At 45.5% G+C, this 19002-nt stretch overlaps 1 protein-coding gene and 1 pseudogene across 3 annotated transcripts in view; both read right to left on the reverse strand.

Moving 5' to 3' along the window:
* Positions 1–264: 264 nt before the first annotated feature.
* On the reverse strand, positions 265–2310 carry LOC110529002 (myosin regulatory light chain 2, ventricular/cardiac muscle isoform-like; annotated as a pseudogene).
* A 7567-nt stretch (positions 2311–9877) lies between these two features.
* The window catches only part of LOC110528298 (citron Rho-interacting kinase-like), a 49514-nt gene continuing 40389 nt past the window's right edge, over positions 9878–19002 (reverse strand). For all 3 annotated transcript variants that reach the window (XM_090242327.1, XM_090242326.1, XM_090242325.1), the window contains 6 exons: positions 18873–19001; positions 18592–18672; positions 18382–18460; positions 18114–18284; positions 12235–12625; positions 9878–11876 (listed from right to left, as the gene is read on the reverse strand). In XM_090242327.1, coding sequence (XP_090098453.1) covers positions 11853–11876; positions 12235–12625; positions 18114–18284; positions 18382–18460; positions 18592–18672; positions 18873–19001 — 875 coding nt within the window. In that variant the 3' untranslated portion in view covers positions 9878–11852. The remainder of the gene's footprint in view (positions 11877–12234; positions 12626–18113; positions 18285–18381; positions 18461–18591; positions 18673–18872; position 19002) is intronic.

Consider the following 19002-nt stretch of genomic DNA (forward strand, 5'->3'; position numbering starts at 1 on the left):
TGGCCTCTTGGTATAGGTGACCTGAGAGGGGAAGTGTGACTGACAGACAAAGGAGCCAGTGAATTATTCCGGGGTGGTCTACATCACCTGATCTGAGGATGTAAGTGGGCGGGGCAAGCACAAAGGACCGTGGGTGGAGCCTGGAGATGATAGATGACAGCTGACGGGTGTTTTCATGATAGAAATAGAAGCTCTAGAGTCTCCAGTCAAGAGCTTCTATTTCTGTCACTAACAGACACGCTATAGGAGCAGTGAGTTAGTTAGTTACTCCTGGTCCTTCTCTTCTCCATGTATGATGATGTGGACAAGGTTTTTGTAGTCTAGATTTCCTGCCACATCTGGTGGGATGCTGCAAACATTTGCCCCATCTAAGAAAACAATCTAGATGAATTAGTGACTCAATCACTGACACATCATACACGTCACAACAGATTCTAAGCAACACACAACATATTCATATATGAACTGTGTTGTTACCGATTATGAGTTTAATGAAAATTGTTTGTCTGCTGTTGATAGATAGTCTTATGTACAAGGGGTCCAGGGCTTGTGTGTGTGTGTGTGTGTATATATACAGTATATGGCTTAGTGTGTTTAGGGTATGTTGATTGGGCTCGAACCTCTTCAGGAGAAAATCTGTCCGCTTGTGTCGTCAGTATCTCGGTCACACTGAAGAGGAGCAAGAACAATGTGTTTAGGATTACATTAACCTATAATCTATTAGACCTGTTTACACACACACACAGGGTACTCACGAGTCCTTCCTCAGGACCCGTTTTCCTTCAGGATCAAATACTTTAAATGCGTTGAGGATAGTTTCCTCTGGATCAGCGCCTACACCGAGAACACCTCTAATTAGAAAGAAGTCGATGGGAGGCAGACATTTGGATAACACAGACAGTAGTTACAATACAGAAATAAGGAAGGACAATGTCAAATTACGATTCAGGCAACTCATTTTGTAAACTTTTGGGAGAAAGTGACATTCAGTACTGTTGCAAAATGTAGTAGGACGTTTAAACAACTGAACACATCCCTTGTTTGCACACCTCACCTTTTAGCTTCTCTCCAAACATGGTGAAGTTGACTGGGCCCAACGCTTCTTTCAGCATCTCATCTATCTCCTTTTGCTTCACGTTGAGACGGCCTGTTACATGGACATGGGTCAGTATCATTTCTTTCATTAGGCCAAGTCGTTATTGTAAATGAGAACAAGTTCTCACTAACCTACCTGATCAAATAGATAAATGATAGAATAGATCTTCAACACACCCAGTGCAGCAAAGGTGTCCCTCAAGTCGTGTTTGTCAATGAATCCTTCTCGGTTTTGGTCCATGATGCTGAATGCCTGTCAACATGGGTTAACATTTAATGGGAGACTCGTGAGAAAGACGCATACCAGTAACTAGAATTCGTCTGTGTGTGTATGTGTTGGGAGGAGAGTGACGGTAAATCCCATGGGCTACAGATGGAACCACTCTGCATATCAAATCAGTCTATGTGCCGGAGTTTAGTGGTAACACTGGCAACTTTGGCCCACACGTTATCCCCATTCCAGAATACCGGGTTCTCCTCCCTTACTGTTCTCCCTTTTTCTTTCCAACTATCTAAATAAATATCAAATATGGGAAAGAGAGGAGGGATTTGTCTATAAATCTTTGTCATAACAATCCTATGGATGCTTTCTGGAACATGGATCCCTGGACATTTTTCCTAAGCCTTTATTCTTAGTTGCTGTATTTATATGATGTTACTCCCCAGGGTTTAAGAGTGGCATCCAGGCCAGGGCATGCTTTCCATTCTATCCTCAGCCATGGCTAATCACTGATGACAGGGCCTGAATGCCTGGCAGGGATTGAAAGAGCAAAACCGCTCATACCACACGCCTGGTTAATGCCAAGGGCAGAGAGACAGGTGGACAATGGACAGAGGGACAGGTAAACCTACAGGCTAACAGATGTTGGGTTCACGCTATAGGGCCAAGCTGGCCTGGTTACAAATCCACCATCGTTGTTGGAACTGTACTGGAAAGGACAATATGGAAAGAAAATGTCTGCAAGCAGAGTACCGGTCGGGTTGGCCCTAAACTGTGAATCAGGTAGTACAGTAGGGGCAGAATGGGTTATGCACTAGGACCCAGACAGAAAGGGTTATCCTTACCTCGTTGAACTCCTGGATTTGAGACTGCTCAAAGATAGAAAATACATTAGAGTTGGCTCCCTCTGCGGACTTCTTCTTTGCCTTCTTGGGTACCTTCGGCGGGAGGTGGAAAAGGAGTAGATCCATGAAGGCTGGTGGGTTGATCTACCCTGAATTGATTTATGCTAGCGCCAGTTAAAGACATATATTAAGAGAGTTCGGCCAATGTGATTTCTGCATTATGATGCATTTACATTTTGACACTACAACATTCTACGGCAGCCATGTTAGTTCTCCATTAACATTACAATGGGGAATATTTAAACAATGTTGTGTAACTGAATGTCTGGAATTAGAACAATATTCCAAAAGTTGGCCTCACTCTCTAAATATATGTCTCTGGCGCCAGAGTTACTTAGGACACAACTATTGAGATAACAGTTTTTGACAGGACCACCCCTGAACTAACTAAATGCTATGAATTAAGGGGTTATCCTGCCCAACGTAAAATACATAACACTTTAGCATTGTATTACTTAAACATATAGGATGGAATACTAAACATACACTATGTATGTGTTAATCATGTTCCATCTGTTAGAATCTAACACACTATAAACGACAATGAGAATCATTTTTAAGAAAATGTTTCAGTATATCAACTATGTCAAAACTGAAATATCTTCAGATGGACAGACAAATGTTGTTCTTCGCAATGCAGTTTGTTCATTTCTTCCAGTTTCATATTCAGTATTCATCCTGAGCAGAACATGACATCGGACATCAAATATCTCTATCAAATCAAAAAATCTATCAACATTTATCTGTTTGATCTCTCACACTCAACTATGTCAAAGGGGTGGGGGTAGAGGCAAGGGAATGTGATACTCCGTTGCATCCTTAGAGTAGACAAATGTAGAGAGAGATAGACAGTATATCATTAGTTTGATGGTTAGCTTGAAGAACAGCTCGATAGACTCTCTTATTGACTCTCCTGCGTATCCCGTGGTGCTGGGCCTACCCTGGTTAGCTTATCATAACCCCACTGTTTCTTGGCCACAGAGGGCTCTCATGGGGTGGTCGCAAGAGTGCTTAGGTAGGTGTTTAGGGGTTTCCGTTGGTGCTACTACGGTGGAAAGTCCAGACCAGGTCTCCTCCGTGCGCATTCCCCCAGAATATGCCGATTTGGCTCTCGCCTTCTGTAGGCGACTCGAAGGCGACTCAATTACCACCCCATCGACGGGGGGATTGTGCAATAGATCTCCTGGTAGACACTGCACTTCCCAGTGTATCCCCTCTCACAGGCGGAGACGGTGGTTATGGAGACATATGTCTCCAAATCCCTGCGTCAGGGGTACATTCGGTCCTCCATTTCACCCGTCTCCTCGAGTTTGTTTTTTTGTGAAGAAGGATGGAGGTCTGTGCCCGTGCATTGATTATTGAGGTCTAAATCAAATCATGGTGAGGTACAGTTACCCGCTACCTCTTATCGCCATGGCGATTGAGTCAATGCACGGGGCGCGCTTCTTCACTAAACTGGATCTCAGGAGTGCGTACAACCTGGTGCGTATCAGAGAGGGAGACGAGTAGAAGACGGCATTTAGTACCACCTCAGGGCATTATGAGTACCTCGTCATGCCATACGGGTTGATGAATGCTCCATCAGTCTTTCAATCCTTTGTAGACAATATTTTCAGGGACCTGCACGGGCAGGGTGTAGTGGTGTATATCGATGACATTCTGATATACTCCGCTACACACGCCGAGTATGTGTCCCTGGTGCGCAAATTGCTTGGTAGCCTGTTGGAGCATGGCCTGTACGTCAAGGCTGAGAAATGCCTGTTCTTCCAACAGTCCGTCTCCTTCCTAGGGCATCACATTTCCGTGCGTAATTGGCTGACTCCCATCACCATGAAGGAGGTGCAGCGATTCTTAGGGTTTGCCAACTACTACCGGAGGTTTATCCGGGGTTTTGGTCAGGTAGCTGCTCCCATTACCTCACTGCTGAAGGGGGGCCCGGTGTGCTTGCAGTGGTCAGCTGGGGCGGACGGGGATTTTAGCCACTTGAAGGCTTTGTTTACCTCGGCTCCTGTGTTGGCCCATCCGGATCCCTCTTTGGCGTTCATAGTGGAGGTGGACGCTTCCGAAGCTGGGATAGGAGCTGTGCTCTCTCAGCGCTCGGGTACGCCACTGAAACTTTGCCCCTGTGCTTTCTTCTCTAAGAAGCTCAGCCCGGCGGAGCGAAACTATGATGTGGGGGACCGGGAGATGTTGGCTGTCTTAAGGCTTTGAAGGTGTGGAGACATTGGCTTGAGGGGGCTAAACACCATTTCTCATCTGGACTGACCACCACAATCTGGAGTACATCCGGGCGGCGAGGAGAATGAATCCTCGCCGGGCAAGGTGGACCATGTTTTTCACCCGTTTTGTGTTTACCCTCTCTTACAGACCAGGCTCCCAGAACGTTAAGGCAGACGCACTGTCCCGGCTGTATGACACAGAGGAACGTTCCATGGATCCCACTCCCATACTCCCAGTCTCTTGTTTGGTGGCGTTAGTAGTGTGGGAGCTGGACGCGGACATTGAGCGGGCGTGCAGAGCCCGTTCCCCCTCAGTGTCCAGCTGGGCATCTGTACGTTCCGTCTGCTGTCCGCAATCGGCTGATCTATTGGGCTCACACGTCACCCTCCTCTGGTCATCCTGGGATCGGTCGGACGGTAGGCTGTCTTAGTGGGAGGTACTGGTGGCCCACTTTAGCTAAGAACGTGAGGGTTTATGTTTCCTCCTGCTCAGTGTGCACCCAGTGCAAGGCTCTCAGACACAAGCCCAGAGGTAAGTTACAACACTTACCCATTCCACAACGGCCGTGGTCGCACCTGTCAGTGGATTTCATAATCGATCTTCCACCTTCACAGGGTAACACCACGATCTTGGTCGTTGTGGATCGTTTTTCTAAGTCCTGTCGTCTCCTCCCTTTGCCACGTCTCCCTACATCCCTACAAACTGCGGAGGACCTGTTTACACACATCTTCCGGCACTACGGGGGGCCCGAGGATATAGTGTCTGATCGTGATCCCCAATTTACGTGAAGGGTCTGTAAGGCGTTCATGGAACGTCTGGGGGTCTCAGTCAGCCTTACCTCAGGTTTTCACCCCGAGAGTAACGGGCAGGTAGAGAGAATTAACCAGGATGTGGGTAGGTTTCTGAGGTCTTATTGCCAGGACCGGCCGGGGAGGGGGCGGAGTTCATGCCCTGCGCAGGGATGGCCCAGAACTCGCTCCGCCACTCCTCCACTAGCTTTTCTCCATTTCAGTGTGTATTGGGGTATCAGCCGGTTCTGGCACCTTGGCATCAGAGTCAGACAGGCTCCTCCGCCCACATCCACCTTCAGCGGGCTGTACTGCGCCAAATGGCGCAGACCGTCACCGCAGTGAGGCCCCGGTGTTCACACCGGGGGACAGGGTCTGGCTATCGACCCGAAACCTTCCCCTCCACCTGCCCTGCCGGAAGCTGGGTCCGCAGTTTGTGGAGCCATTTAAAGTCATGAGGAGAGTGAAGGAGGTATGTTATAGGTTACAGATTCCCCCCGATTACCATATTAACCCCTCGTTCCATGTGTCTCTCCTCAGGCCGGTGGTGGCTGGCCCACTCCATGAGGCTGAGGTGCGGGAGGTACCTCCGCCCCCTCTGGACATCGAGTGTGTCCCGGCGTACTCCGTTCGATATCCTGGATTCGAGATGTCGGGCGAGGGGCCTTCAGTACCTCATGGACTGGGAGGGGTACGGTCCGGAGGAGAGATGCTGGGTACCGGTGAAGGACGTGTTAGATCCTTCCCTGAGAGTTCCACCGTCTCCATCCGGATCGCCCTGTGCCTCGTCCTCTGGGTCGTCCCCTGTGTCGACGCGCTACTGGAGCCGCGCGTCAGGGGGGAGGGGGGGGGGGGGGGGGTACTGTCATGACTTCTACCGACTTCTCCTTGTTCGGGCGGTGCTCGGTGGTCGACGTCACCGGTCTTCTAGCCATCATTGATCCATGTTTAATTTTCCATTGGTTTTGTCTTGTCTTCCTACACACCTGGTTCCAATCCCATTCATTTACTGTTGTGTATTTAACCCTCTGTTTCCCCTCATGTCCTTGTCAGAGATTGTTTATTGTTAAGCTCATGTTTTATGGATTGGTGTTCTTGTACCCACATTTATTTTATTACAGTACCCCTAGAAAGCATGGCCTACCCCCCTAGCTCTCCTACTTTACTTTAAAAGTGCTGCTGACTGCCCGAGTGTGAGTGATGATGCCTCAATCCCCATATTGGGAGGGTAGACAAAACTCGAGGAACTAAAAACCAGCTGTTGAGTCGTCGTGGTTTTAACAGTGGCATAGCCCAAATTACCCAGCCAGCTACACACTTTTCACACTATTGTGCAGACCTGAACTGTACTGGATCTTCTTCACAATGTCCTTTCCAATATAGTTCCAGCAACAATGGTGGATGCGTAACCAGGCCAGCGCAGTACAGCTCAGCTCTGTGAAAAAGGTTTTTAGCAGCTACTATGCTATCTTCCTCTAGTAGGGTACTACTGCTACCTCTATTCTCCTGGATGAGTTGGATGTGTGCCTATGCCCTGCCATTGATTTTTGTGTTTGTCTAAGGCCAATAAAACAATCATTTCAAAGATGAAAGGTAGTGTGGGCTTATGATAGCTTATTAAGCCATTATTTATTGCCCTGCTGCTGTCAGAGGAGTTTGTCTGGCAGGCTGGGTTAATGATGGAGCAAGCCCAGTCACTTCTCTTCCATGCTTCTGTACATATCACCCACTTACAGTGCACTCCATTTACTCAAACTGTCACATTTAACTGAGAGGAGACCAGGAAAGGAAGCTGTTCAAAATAATTTGCACCCAGAGTTCCACGTTCCAAACTCAGCAGAAGAACATTAGCTAGGTTCCACATACTCAACTAGGACCCTGGTGACACAGAGAACAGCACCTTAAAATGTGCTAATTATATTTAGAGTTCACAAGTTACCCAATACCAGTCCTGTCATGTCATGCTGGCAAGGGAAACTGCTAAAGTGCCAATCAGTGAATAGGAGGGTACGGGCAGGGAGATGAACTCCCAACAGTGTCTGGGGAGGGGCAGATCTATATTAAGGTCCTGAGTCTGACATGCTAAAAGCCTTCTTCACCTCGTCATTGCCATCCTTATCACGTTCAGCCAGGTGTTTAACAACTAGTCAGTGCCTCAATGGCATATGTCACATCATCTCTGTCTCTTCACAGCATGGGAAGGAATCTCTAGTAACTTCTATGAGGTTGAAAAGTCACATCTTTATTACAGCTGTCTGCATCTAAACGTTAAAGATACATGTATGAAGAGTTTGTCTGCCACTCACTCACCCAGAACAATTGTTCCTGGGCAGTCTTGCTCCTCACAGTTATTCCCAGTTTAATGACAGAAATAGCTGCTGCTGCTCTGCATGCCAGTGGTTGTAGAATGGGATGGCATTGTCACAGTGGGGCTGGGGCTGTTAGTGAATTAGCAGGCTAGTGGGAGCATCAGATAAATACCCAATGTGCATTGTTATCCCAACACTCTGGACATGGATAAGTCACACACACACACAAAATATTTATTTCTCTGTCTCTCACACCCAATTCTACATCAGACACACAGGATAAGTGCCACAGTCTGGTGTAGCGGTCTAACCTCCCGACCACATATGTCCCCTCGGTGACAGAGGTTTCAGCCCTCGCTCAGCCGACTGCCTGTGCCCTTAACCACTTCCTGTACCCCTCTCTATATATCCGTCTCCCCATCTGCAGGTACTTACATCTGTCCCATCAAAAACAAGAAAAGTTTACATACACCTTAGCCAAATACATTTAAACTCAGTTTTTCACAACTCCTAACAACATTTAATCCTAGTAAAAATGCCCTGTCTTAGGTCAGTTAGGATCACCACATTATTTTAAGAATGTCAATTGTCAGAATAATAGTAGAGAATTATTTATTTCAGCTTTTATTTATTTCATCACATTCCCAGTGGGTCAGAAGTTTACATGCTACCAAATACTAATTGAGTGTATTGCCTTTCAATTGCTACAAACTTGGGTCAAACGTTTTGGGTAGCCTTCCACAAGCTTCCCACAATAAGTTGGCTGAATTTTGGCCCATTCCTCCTGACAGAGCTGGTGTAACTTGAGTTTGAGTTTATTTTATTTTTACAGGGACAGTGCACATTAATCAACGTTTCAGTAAAAGTGCCGGTTTTAGCCAGCCGGCTAATTTTCAACCGCAGTCTCTGGGCAGGATATTAAAAACAATTACAATATAGACAATAATTGAGCAGTGAGCACACGCAGAGCAACATAGGAAAGCAAGACATAGCATACAGACAGAGCAACATAGGACAAGCAAGACGTAGCATACAGACAGAGCAACATAGACCAAAAAGCAGCAAGACAACTGAGTCAGGTTTGTAAGCCTCCTTGCTCGCACACGCTTTTTCAGTTCTGCCCACAAATGTTCTATTGGATTGAGGTCAGGGCTTTGTGATGGCCACTCCAATACCTCGACTTTGTTGTCCTTAAGCCATTTTGCCACAACTTTGGAAGTATGCTTGGGGTCCTTGTCCATTTGGAAGACCCATTTGTGACCAAGCTTTAACTTGACTGATGTCTTGAGATGTTGCTTCAATATATCCACATCATTTTAAATTCCTCATGATGCCATCTATGATGCTGCCACCCCTGTGCTTCATGGTTGGGATGGTGTTCTTTGGCTTGCAAGCCTCCCCCTTTTTCCTACAAACATAATGATGGTCATTATGGCCAAACAGTTCTATTTTTGTTTCATTAGACCAGAGGACATTTCTCCAAAAAGTACAATCTTTGTCCCCATGTGCAGTTGCAAACCGGCTTCTTCCTTGCTGAGTGGCTTTTCAGGTTATGTCAATATATAGGACTCATTTTACTGTGGATATAAATACTTTGTACCCGTTTCCTCCAGCATCTTCACAAGGTAATTTGCTGTTGTTCTGGGATTGATTTGCACTTTTCGCACCAAAGTACCTTCATCTCTAGGAGACAGAACGCGTCTCCTTCCTGAGCGATATGACGGCTGTGTGGTCACATGGTGTTAATACTTGCATACTATTGTTTGTACAGAAGAACGTGACACCTTCAGGCATTTGGAAATTGCTTCCAAGAATGAACCAGACTTGTGGAGGTCTACTACTTTTCTTCCTGAGGTCTTGGCTGATTTTCCCATGATGTTAAGCAAAGAGGCACTGAGTTTGAAGGTAGACCTTCAAATACATCCACAGGTACACCTCCAATTGACTCAAATGATGTCAATTAGCCTATCAGAAGCTTCTAAAGCCATTACATAATTTCCTGGAATTTTCCAAACTGTTTAAAGCCACAGTCAACTTAGTGTATGTAAACTTCTGACCCACTGGAATTGTGATATAGTGAATTATAAGTGAAATAATCTGTCTGTAAACAATTGTTGGAAAAATTACTTGTGTCATGCACAAAGTAGATGTCCTAACCGACTTGCCAAAACTATAGTTTCTTAACAAGAAAGTGGTGAAGTGGTTGAAAAACAAGTTTTATTGACTCCGACCTAAGTGTATGTAAACTTCCGACTTCAAATGTAAGTTGATCGGAACTCCGATCTCCTCTTCTAAAAAAACGGTAGAAGAAACATCAAAACAACAGGATACGACAGTAAATAAAGACATTGGTTATGTTTAATATTGTGTGACAAAATCTACAGGGAAAGCTAGTAAATCCTTTGTAAGACATCAACATCATCATATCGAGAACAGGGCGACATGTTTATCGTCTAAACAATATCCGCAAAATGTCCGCAAAATGCACATTGGTATTCTGCCGCTCGCAAAGTTTCCAAAAAGTGGAAAAGTAGAGGGATGGACTTAGGTAGCAGATGTTAAATTGATAGGCACGTATGAAATGAAGTCAATTTACAACCTTGTACACTCCCGCCCAGATGCTGAGTAAAAGATGCACATAGAGGATGTGAGCAAAATGTTTATTTCACATGAAGGCTAACCTGTTCTACAAGAATTTGCTACGTGACCTTTCACTGCTACACTGAATTTTGGTCGTCATGGTTGAATATAAATCATTTGTTTGTGTGTGTGGGGGGGGGGGGCTGATGTTAAGCAAATATAAAGAATAAGTACATCAAAAGTAAGTTGATATATTAAAGTATAAAGAGTAGGCTTATGTGACTGAAAATACCATATGTTTTTGCTGCATGAGGTGTTCAGCAGTAGGAAAATGTCACCCATAAAATGTCAATTTAACGCAAACTAAAACATGTGTAAATATATATTTTTTCTATCGCTCACATGCTCCAGTGTTGAATCGCCGTCATTGTTCACTGAAATGAATATGATGCTGAAGAGCATAGGATATTTCTTTTTCATTCACTCTTGTCTATACCCCCCAAACTGTTGTTTATGATTGATTGATGAAGATTTTTTTTTTTAGTTCTACTGATTTGTCAACGGCATTGATGTACTTAAATGAAAATGAAAAAGAAATATCCTATGCTCTTCAGCATCATATTCATTTCAGTGAACAGTGACGGCGGTAAAAAATGAATATTGAAGTAGTATGTTGTAAGCTTAATGATCTCTCAAGCCGCATGTTTGCTTTTGCGTGTAGAAGTGCATTACACAAGATGGGTCCAAGGCAAAATGCTCACTTGATAAAGGACGTTTTAAAACAATAATATTCATTTGACATTTAAGAAGACACATGCATGTAACAATCACTTTTCGCTTTAACAAAAATAGATGTGGCTTTTCCAGCCTTGAGGTACCCTTTCAGTATCTATAAAAAGCATGGCTCTGTCTGAAATGGTACCCTACTCCCTATATAGAGTACTACTTTTGACCAGATCCCTGTTGGTCCTGGTCAAAGTAGTGCAGTGTATAGGGAGTAGGGTGCCATTTTGGAAGAAACCTAAGTCTGCCTATTTACAGTGTCAATTAGCATTATGGTTATTTATAAAGGTCCTGTTGCAAGAGTCAGTTGGTGCTGGGGATTGTGGGTAGTGCGGTTTTAGTGTGTTTTAGTGTAGTCATCTAGCTCAGGGATGGACTAATCCTAGAAGGCTGCAGTGTGTGTGTCGACTTTATTCCAGATAAGCTCTAACAAACACCTAATTCCACTTGATCTAAATCGAAGACTTTGATTAGTTGATTATTTGAATGAGGCGTATTAGTGCTGAGCTGTAACAAAAGCCTGCACACAGTGTGTCCCTTTAGGACTGGAGATGCCCACCACTGATCTAGCTGATATGCACAGGGGAGAGAGAAAATCCAGGAGAACGTTTAGTTGTGTTTCTAAACTCTGAGATTTATCTGTACATTTCCAGGATTTAATTGAGCAGATATTCCAAGCGTTTATCTCAGTGTTTGTGACAAATGTTGTTTAAGGTGTTTTGGTCCTTGCAGACGTCAAATGTTGGATATAAAAAATGATTTGTTACTGTATATCGACATTGCATTAACCATTATTTATTCTAGTAAAATCCCATAGTTCTGACATTCAACATTGACAGTGGGTCTTCAACGCTTTAGCTGCTTTTCCTATTGGACTCTCTGGGTGATGTAATACTCTGACCAACCTCCTATTCCCTAACCCGGGTAAGGGGGATGTCACTCTTCTCTCTCCTCAAACAGATGATTGATCCCACACCTGTACAGAAAGATCAGAGACAGATCTGGTCAGGTGTTAGGGCACTAACACAGAAGTTAGGCAGAGGAATTTACATTACTTGGTATCATTAAGGCTTGCTCAAAGAAGATTCATCACTGAAATAGGAAAGTCTTATAGAAAAATACATTTTCAAGTAATTCAGCATATCCAAAGAATCTATCAAAATTATGCCATATTGAAAAAGACAGAGCTCTGGTCCAAAGTAGTGCACTAAATAGGGAAAAGGGTTCACAAGTCACCCAATACCACTCATGTTATGTCCTGTAAATCAGGCAAGGGAAATCATTGAATAGGGTATTGGGGCTATTTGGGAAGCATACATAGTCTACTCTCTAACCTTGTTGACTGTGGTGAGGGGCGTGCGTCCGGAGCTGGTGTGGAGTCTCTGACGAACTCCATGCTGCTGCTCCTCGAACCCCCGTCCCGGCGACCTCTCCCTCCTCACATCCCGGTCCATCAACCTCCCTGGGGAGCGACCGAGGCGTAGATCCCCCCCCAAGGCTCTCCCTGGAGACCTGGCCAGACGCGGGTCCATCATCATCCTGCCACTGGGAGACTTTTCCCTCTCCACCGAGTGTGGCCGGCGGCCGGGTGACTTGTCGCGGCGGAACTCGGTGCGGGCCTCGCGGTAGCGGTGTGGCGTGCCCGGGTCACCGTGCAACGCAGGGCTGGCCGCCAGGCGCTTGGTGATGTGCTCATTGTAGGAGGGCGGCCCACGCTTGTTGGGGCTGTGGATGAAAAGGAGGCATTGGAGAGACCCATTGTGGAGATGGAAAGGGCAGGGCAGGGCGCCACAGGACAAAGATCACAGGGTAAACAGCATTGCATAGTGTACTGCTGCCCTGATGTGAGGGGGAGTATCTGGATGAAGTTACTGAACAGAACCATGAAACAGCAACTAATGCATCCATCTTAAAGAAGTGATCTTGGTACAAAGTGGTGCATTAAATATATATATTTATATTAAGCTGATGTCAATCATAATTATGGCTAGTGTAATACTCTCAATAGCTGTGTAAAATGAAATCAAGACAGTGGCAAGCAATGGCTTTGGATGTCGAGAAAGCAATTCTCATTGAAATCACTGAAGATTATGCAAACAGCTAATGGGTTAGCTACTGTCACAGTAGGAGACAAAACATGAGCAAGTGTACAGGACAAAAATGAGATATGGTTGATTCTGTCACTGCACATTTGTATCCATCGATGGATTGGAGAGCCAAAGACATTTTGTCATATCGTCACCATGTTCGCTCCAGAAGTAAAATGTCCCATTTTATATTACACGGAGGATTATGGAATCAATGATATGACAACTCCAGCTGGTCATTTTCCTAGCACTTTAACAAATATACATTTTTCTGTCCTAAATTGCACAGAAAGAGTACGATGTATGGATAATGGCTGAATGACGGTTGACAAATTACATTTTGGATGGCCTTCTGTCTTTTACTATAAATACATTAGAGTACAAACATATTTTTGGTGAAGATGAGAAAAATTGCAATGAACCCTATGCCACTCTTCAACCCTCTCTTCTGTTCTTTAAACATCATGAAACCCACAAGGTCAAACTGTATGGGAGGGTGGTTAAAAAAAAGCTAACTCTAAGCAAACTGTCACTACAATATTACATTAATGCAGCTGTTTGATTGGTAGATACAGGGAGTCTCAGAAAATACAAGTAGTAACCACCCTTTATTTACCATGATGTATTTGACTTATTAAATAGACAATGTCTAAGTAATGCCATGTTTAAGTAAAAGGCACACTTCCTCCTGCAAAGAATAAACACCAGCATTAATCCAAGTCTCAGATATGCATGGTGTATCAGATGGAAGAATACCATTACCAGAAAGCTCACAAGTTATGTATGCCAACCTATGTCACCCGTATGCAGACAGGTGCCACCTAGTATGCCAGACTATGCCACGTGTCTGGCAACTTATGCTATGGAGCAATTTCAGCGGCAACAAAAATTGTATTAGGATATTGAACTTAATATTTTTGCATTTGTAATGCACTAGTAAAATAATTGAATTCATAAACTGAATTTTCATTTCATGATTTGAAACTGAATTAAATTAATATTGCATGCAGTTTTCAAATTCAGTTCTTTAAATTCAGATTCAAAACCAGACAACATCCTGGCACTTTTCCAGCCAAGAAAGGTAGAGGAGAACAGCTAGAATCAAACACTCTCTGTGGTCAACAGAAGCTTCTGCCGGTTTCTGAAGCCAACGTGACATGTTGGATTTATTTTCTTCCTATGAATTTATTTATTTTCTTCCTATGAATTTGGCTTTAGTGTTTGAACCGTTTTGGCTATACACTATTATAACCCCATTCCTGAAAGCTAAGACTCTCTGGAACATGGACGTGTTCTGTTCCCCTCAATTCTGTTTTAACTCATGAAACACAAGTTCAATTTATGAATACAATTTGTGCATTACAAATAAGAAAGCATCACATTAAAATTTAATATATAATATATAAATATACAAATTCAAAATAATGGAATTCAAATTCTGTTGGCACTGAAATCGCTCCAAACTATGCCAACTGAATGCCAACCAGTGCCACCAGTGAGAGGTTCCAGTCCACACCACCAGCTAAATGAAACCTAGAGAGAGGAGAAATCATAATGAAGTCATACTGTAACCACGACCGGCCCAATTCTGCCTCAACTAACCAGTTGAACCACTAACTAGCCCAGCCAACAGAAGGTTTAGCCTTGCCAACAGAATGTTTAGCCCAGCCAACAGAAGATTTAGCCCAGCCAACAGAAGATTTAGCCCAGCCAACAGAAGGTTTAGCCCAGCCAACAGAAGGTTTAGCCCAGCCAACAGAAGGTTTAGCCCAGCCAACAGAAGGTTTAGCCCAGCCAACAGAAGGTTTAGTGACGAAGAATCCCATTGTTCCTCCAATTCCCAATTGTACCACCACCAAACAAGCAATGATGGACTGTATCTCTATGCATGCAAACCCAAGTGGTGTGTATGCGTGTGTTTCTGTGTGTGTTAGGAAGTGAGTGAGTGAGTGAGTGAGTGAGTGAGTGAGTGAGTGAGTGAGTGAGTGAGTGAGTGAGTGAGTGAGTAGTGCTTTTTGTGGTTGGTTCGATTTTATTTTATTTTTTAAATCCCGGTTTTCTATTTCAATATTTTTTTTATGCACTATGCATTATGTGGGTTGAATGCTGTAACACAGAATAAAACAATGAATGAAAGCCCCATGATGGTAGTGACGGCTCATTACTCACTCATTAACCATCATTAATTCACATTACTTTAATAAAATATTTCAGGTGTGTATATTACATGTAATTTTATTTGATGACTTTATTTCATGTGATCATCTCATCTCTATAGAGCTGCTGTCTATGCTCTCTGACAAAATCACAATTTTAGTAGTTCTTCAAATTAAATAAGGCATACTTTTATGACTGCTGAAAACTGTCACGTTCTGACCATAGTTCTGTTATTTTATTCTGTTTTAGTATGGTCAGGGCGTGAGTTGGGGTGGGCAGTCTATGTTTGTTTTTCTATGTTGGTTTTTGTGTTCGGCCTAGTATGGTTCTCAATCAGAGGCAGGTGTCGTTAGTTCTCTGATTGAGAATCATACTTAGGTAGCCTGGGTTTCACTTTTGGTTTATGGGTGTTTGTTTCCGTGTGAGTGTTTGGGCCACCCGGTACTGTTTTGGTTTTGTAAATTCACGTCATTGTTTATTGTTTTGATTCAGTGTTCAGAGCTTTCTTTAATTAAAATCATCATGAACACTTACCACGCTGCGCTTTGGTCCGATCCGTACTCCTCCTCAGACGAAGAGGAGGAAATCCGTTACAGAAACACCCACCACCAGAGGACCAAGCAGCGTGGTTACGGGCAGCAGCAGGTGAGGCAGCGATATTTGGAGAACTGGACTTGGGAGGAGATTCCGGACGGCAAAGGACCCTGCACACAGCCAGGGGAATATCGCCGCCCCAAAGCAGAGCTGGAGGCAGCGAAAGCAGAGAGGCGCCGGTATGAGGAGGCAGCACGGCAGCGCGGCTGGAAGCCCGAGAGGCAGCCCCAAAAATGTATTGGGGGGGGACCACATGGGGAGTATGGCGAAGTCAGGTAGGAGACCTGCGCCAACTTCCCGTGCTTTCCTGTGAGCGAGAGGGACCCGGGCAGGCACCTTGTTGTGCGGTGGAGCGCACGGTGTCCCCGGTGCGTGTGCATAGCCCGGTGCGGTACATTCCAGCTCCTCGTATCGGCCGGGCTAGAGTGGGCATCGAGCCAGGTGCCATGAAGCCGGCTCTACACATCTGGTCTCCAGTGCGTCTCCTCGGGCCGGCGTACATGGCACCAGCCTTACGCATGGTGTCCCCGGTTCACCAGCACAGCCCAGTGCGGGCTATTCCACCTCGCCGCACTGGCCTGGCTACGGGGAGCATTCAACCAGGTAAGGTTGGGCAGGCTCGGTGCTCAAGAGTTCCAGTGCGCCTGCACGGTCCGGTCTATCCAGTGCCACCTCCAGCTCTCCGGTGGCAGCCCCCCGCACCAGGCTGTCTCTCCGTCTTCTTCCTACAGGTGCTACCGTCTGTCCTGAGCTGCAAGAGTCTCCCGTCTGTCCTGAGCCGCCAGAGTCTGCCGTCTGTCCTGAGCCGCCAGAGTCTCCAGTCTGTCCTGAGCCGCCAGAGTCTCCCGTCTGTCCTTTTTTTAATTTGATTTTTTACCTTTATTGAACTAGGCAAGTCAGTTAAGAACAAATTCTTATTTTCAATGACGGCCTAGAAACAGTGGGTTAACTGCCTGTTCATGGGCAGAACAACAGATTTGTACCTTGTCAGCTCTGGGATTTGAACTTGCAACCTTCCGGTTACTAGTCCAACGCTCTAACCACTAGGCTACCCTGCCATCCTGAGACGCCAGAGTCTGTCCTGAGACGCCAGAGTCTCCCAGTCTGTCCTGAGCCGCCAGAGCCGCCAGTCTGTCCTGAGCCGCCAGAGCTGCCAGCCAGCCAGGAGCCGCCAGCCAGCCAGGAGCCGCCAGAGCCGTCAGCCAGCCAGGAGCCGCCAGGATCGTCAGTCAGTCAGCCAGGCGATGCCAGAATCGCCCTTCACTCCGGCGCTGCCGGAGTCTCCCGCTGCTGGAGTCTCCCGCCTGTCCGGCGCTGCCGGAATCTCCCGTCCTTTCGGGACCCGTGGAAAGGGCCCCCAGTCCAAGATCATAAGAGGCCACGGGAGCGGTTGAGGAGGCGGACAAAAACTATGGTGAAGTGAGCTCCACATCCCGCGCCAGAGCCGCCACCGCGGACAGACGCCCACCAAGACCCTCCCCTATAGGTTCAGGTTTTGCGGCCGGAGTCCGCACCTTTGGGGGGGGGGGGGGGGGGGGGGGGGGTCACGTTCTGACCATAGTTCTGTTATTTTATTATTTGTTTTAGTATGGTCAGGGTGTGAGTTGGGGTAGGCAGTCTGTTTGTTTTTCTATGTTGGTTTTTGTGTTCGGCCTAGTATGGTTCTCAATCAGAGGCAGGTGTCGTTAGTTGTCTCTGATTGAGAATCATACTTATGTAGCCTGGGTTTCACTTTTGGTTTGTGGGTGTTTGTTTCTGTGTGATTGTTTGGGCCACTCGGTACTGTTTCGGTTTTGTAAATTCACGTCATCGTTTATTGTTTTGATTCAGTGTTCAGTGCTTTCTTTAATTAAAATCATCATGAACACTTACCACGCTGCGCTTTGGTCCTCCTCTCTTTCTCCCGAAGACATCCGTTACAAATACAAACTATCAATCATGTATTGTCAGGTACAGATACTGTACCTCGTCAAGCAACTGCTTTCTATCCCTCTGATCACTCAGTCTTCTCTCTTGTGTCTGCCCGACACTAACCTCATGTAGCAGGTGTAAAAGAAACATACCGGCGCGCAATGGATTTAGTAATTACCATGTTTTCTGAGCTAAACTATGTAGAATTTTGTCCTGTTGGAAACTACAACTCCTTAGTACATCACATAGTTCGGGCTTGATCAGATTTTTCTCTAGAAATTAAGCAATGTGCGCATTGAGCTCACAGGAAAAAAACGAAGGAGATGGAATTCAAATAATTTAACAAAGGTCTGTCAATTGGTTGTTTAAAAAACAAAATATTTGTACCAACATTTCAGTTAATCGCTCAGCATTGAGGAGGAATGAGTGAGTGAAAGAGAGAAATAAAAGTAAGAGCCATGTACCTGCGTCCAGAGCCATTCCTCTGCAGCTCCCCCTCCTGTCCCAGGTTCCCCTTACAGCAGATGACCCGGAGCTTGTTCTGGTAGGATGAAGCCAGGTAAATGGCCCCGGAGGAGATGGCTGGGCCCAGGTAGCGCGGGTTGGGGATGTCTAGGTGAGCGTACGAGTGGGCCCTGAACAAGACACAATACCCCCATTGAAAAATCTTACAATGTTATGCTAACTCATTCAGGGTTTCAGTAAACTAAAGGATCAGGGAGGTGGTATTACCCTAGAGCAGAGTGGCCCTGGACCTCAATCACATCCAACGAGTTGAAATAGGTCACAAACAGGTAGGGTTCTCTGTAGGCTGAAATGGAGAGGAGCACTGTGTTATAAGCATATATGAGCCCTTATAATGTCTTATAACACTTTTCTAAATGGCAATGCTTCAATCCTTCCGAGATGATCCTTATAGTGGTAAAACATGATTTGACTTACCAAATGAGAGAGGCAAACAGCTCCATTGGATGTCCTCACTTCGACTCCTGCGGCCATGCTCGTCCACAAACACCCCAAACTCTGGACATTGAATCACCACAAGCAGAAATTAGCAATCATTCTTGCAGGTAAACTGTGTGGAAATTGGTAGTAACACTTTCACTAATCATAATGACAGCAGAAACTCTCCCTCTCTCACAACCAGCCGCGCACACACACAAACACGCACACACACACGGCCTATAGAATGTGTATGAATGTGAAAGAAACATCTGTCTGACCGTGGAAGCAGAGCAGGTACTCGTCTTTCTGCGGTGCCTGGGTGACCTGGATGATGGAGATGGGGAAACTGTGGGAGGAGGCTGCAAAGATGGCCGAGGCCAACGTCACATCATTCTTATCCAGGAACTC

This window comes from Oncorhynchus mykiss, chromosome 7 (assembly GCF_057628025.1).
Source record: "Oncorhynchus mykiss isolate SJ-2025 chromosome 7, ASM5762802v1, whole genome shotgun sequence".
NCBI lineage: Eukaryota > Metazoa > Chordata > Actinopteri > Salmoniformes > Salmonidae > Oncorhynchus > Oncorhynchus mykiss.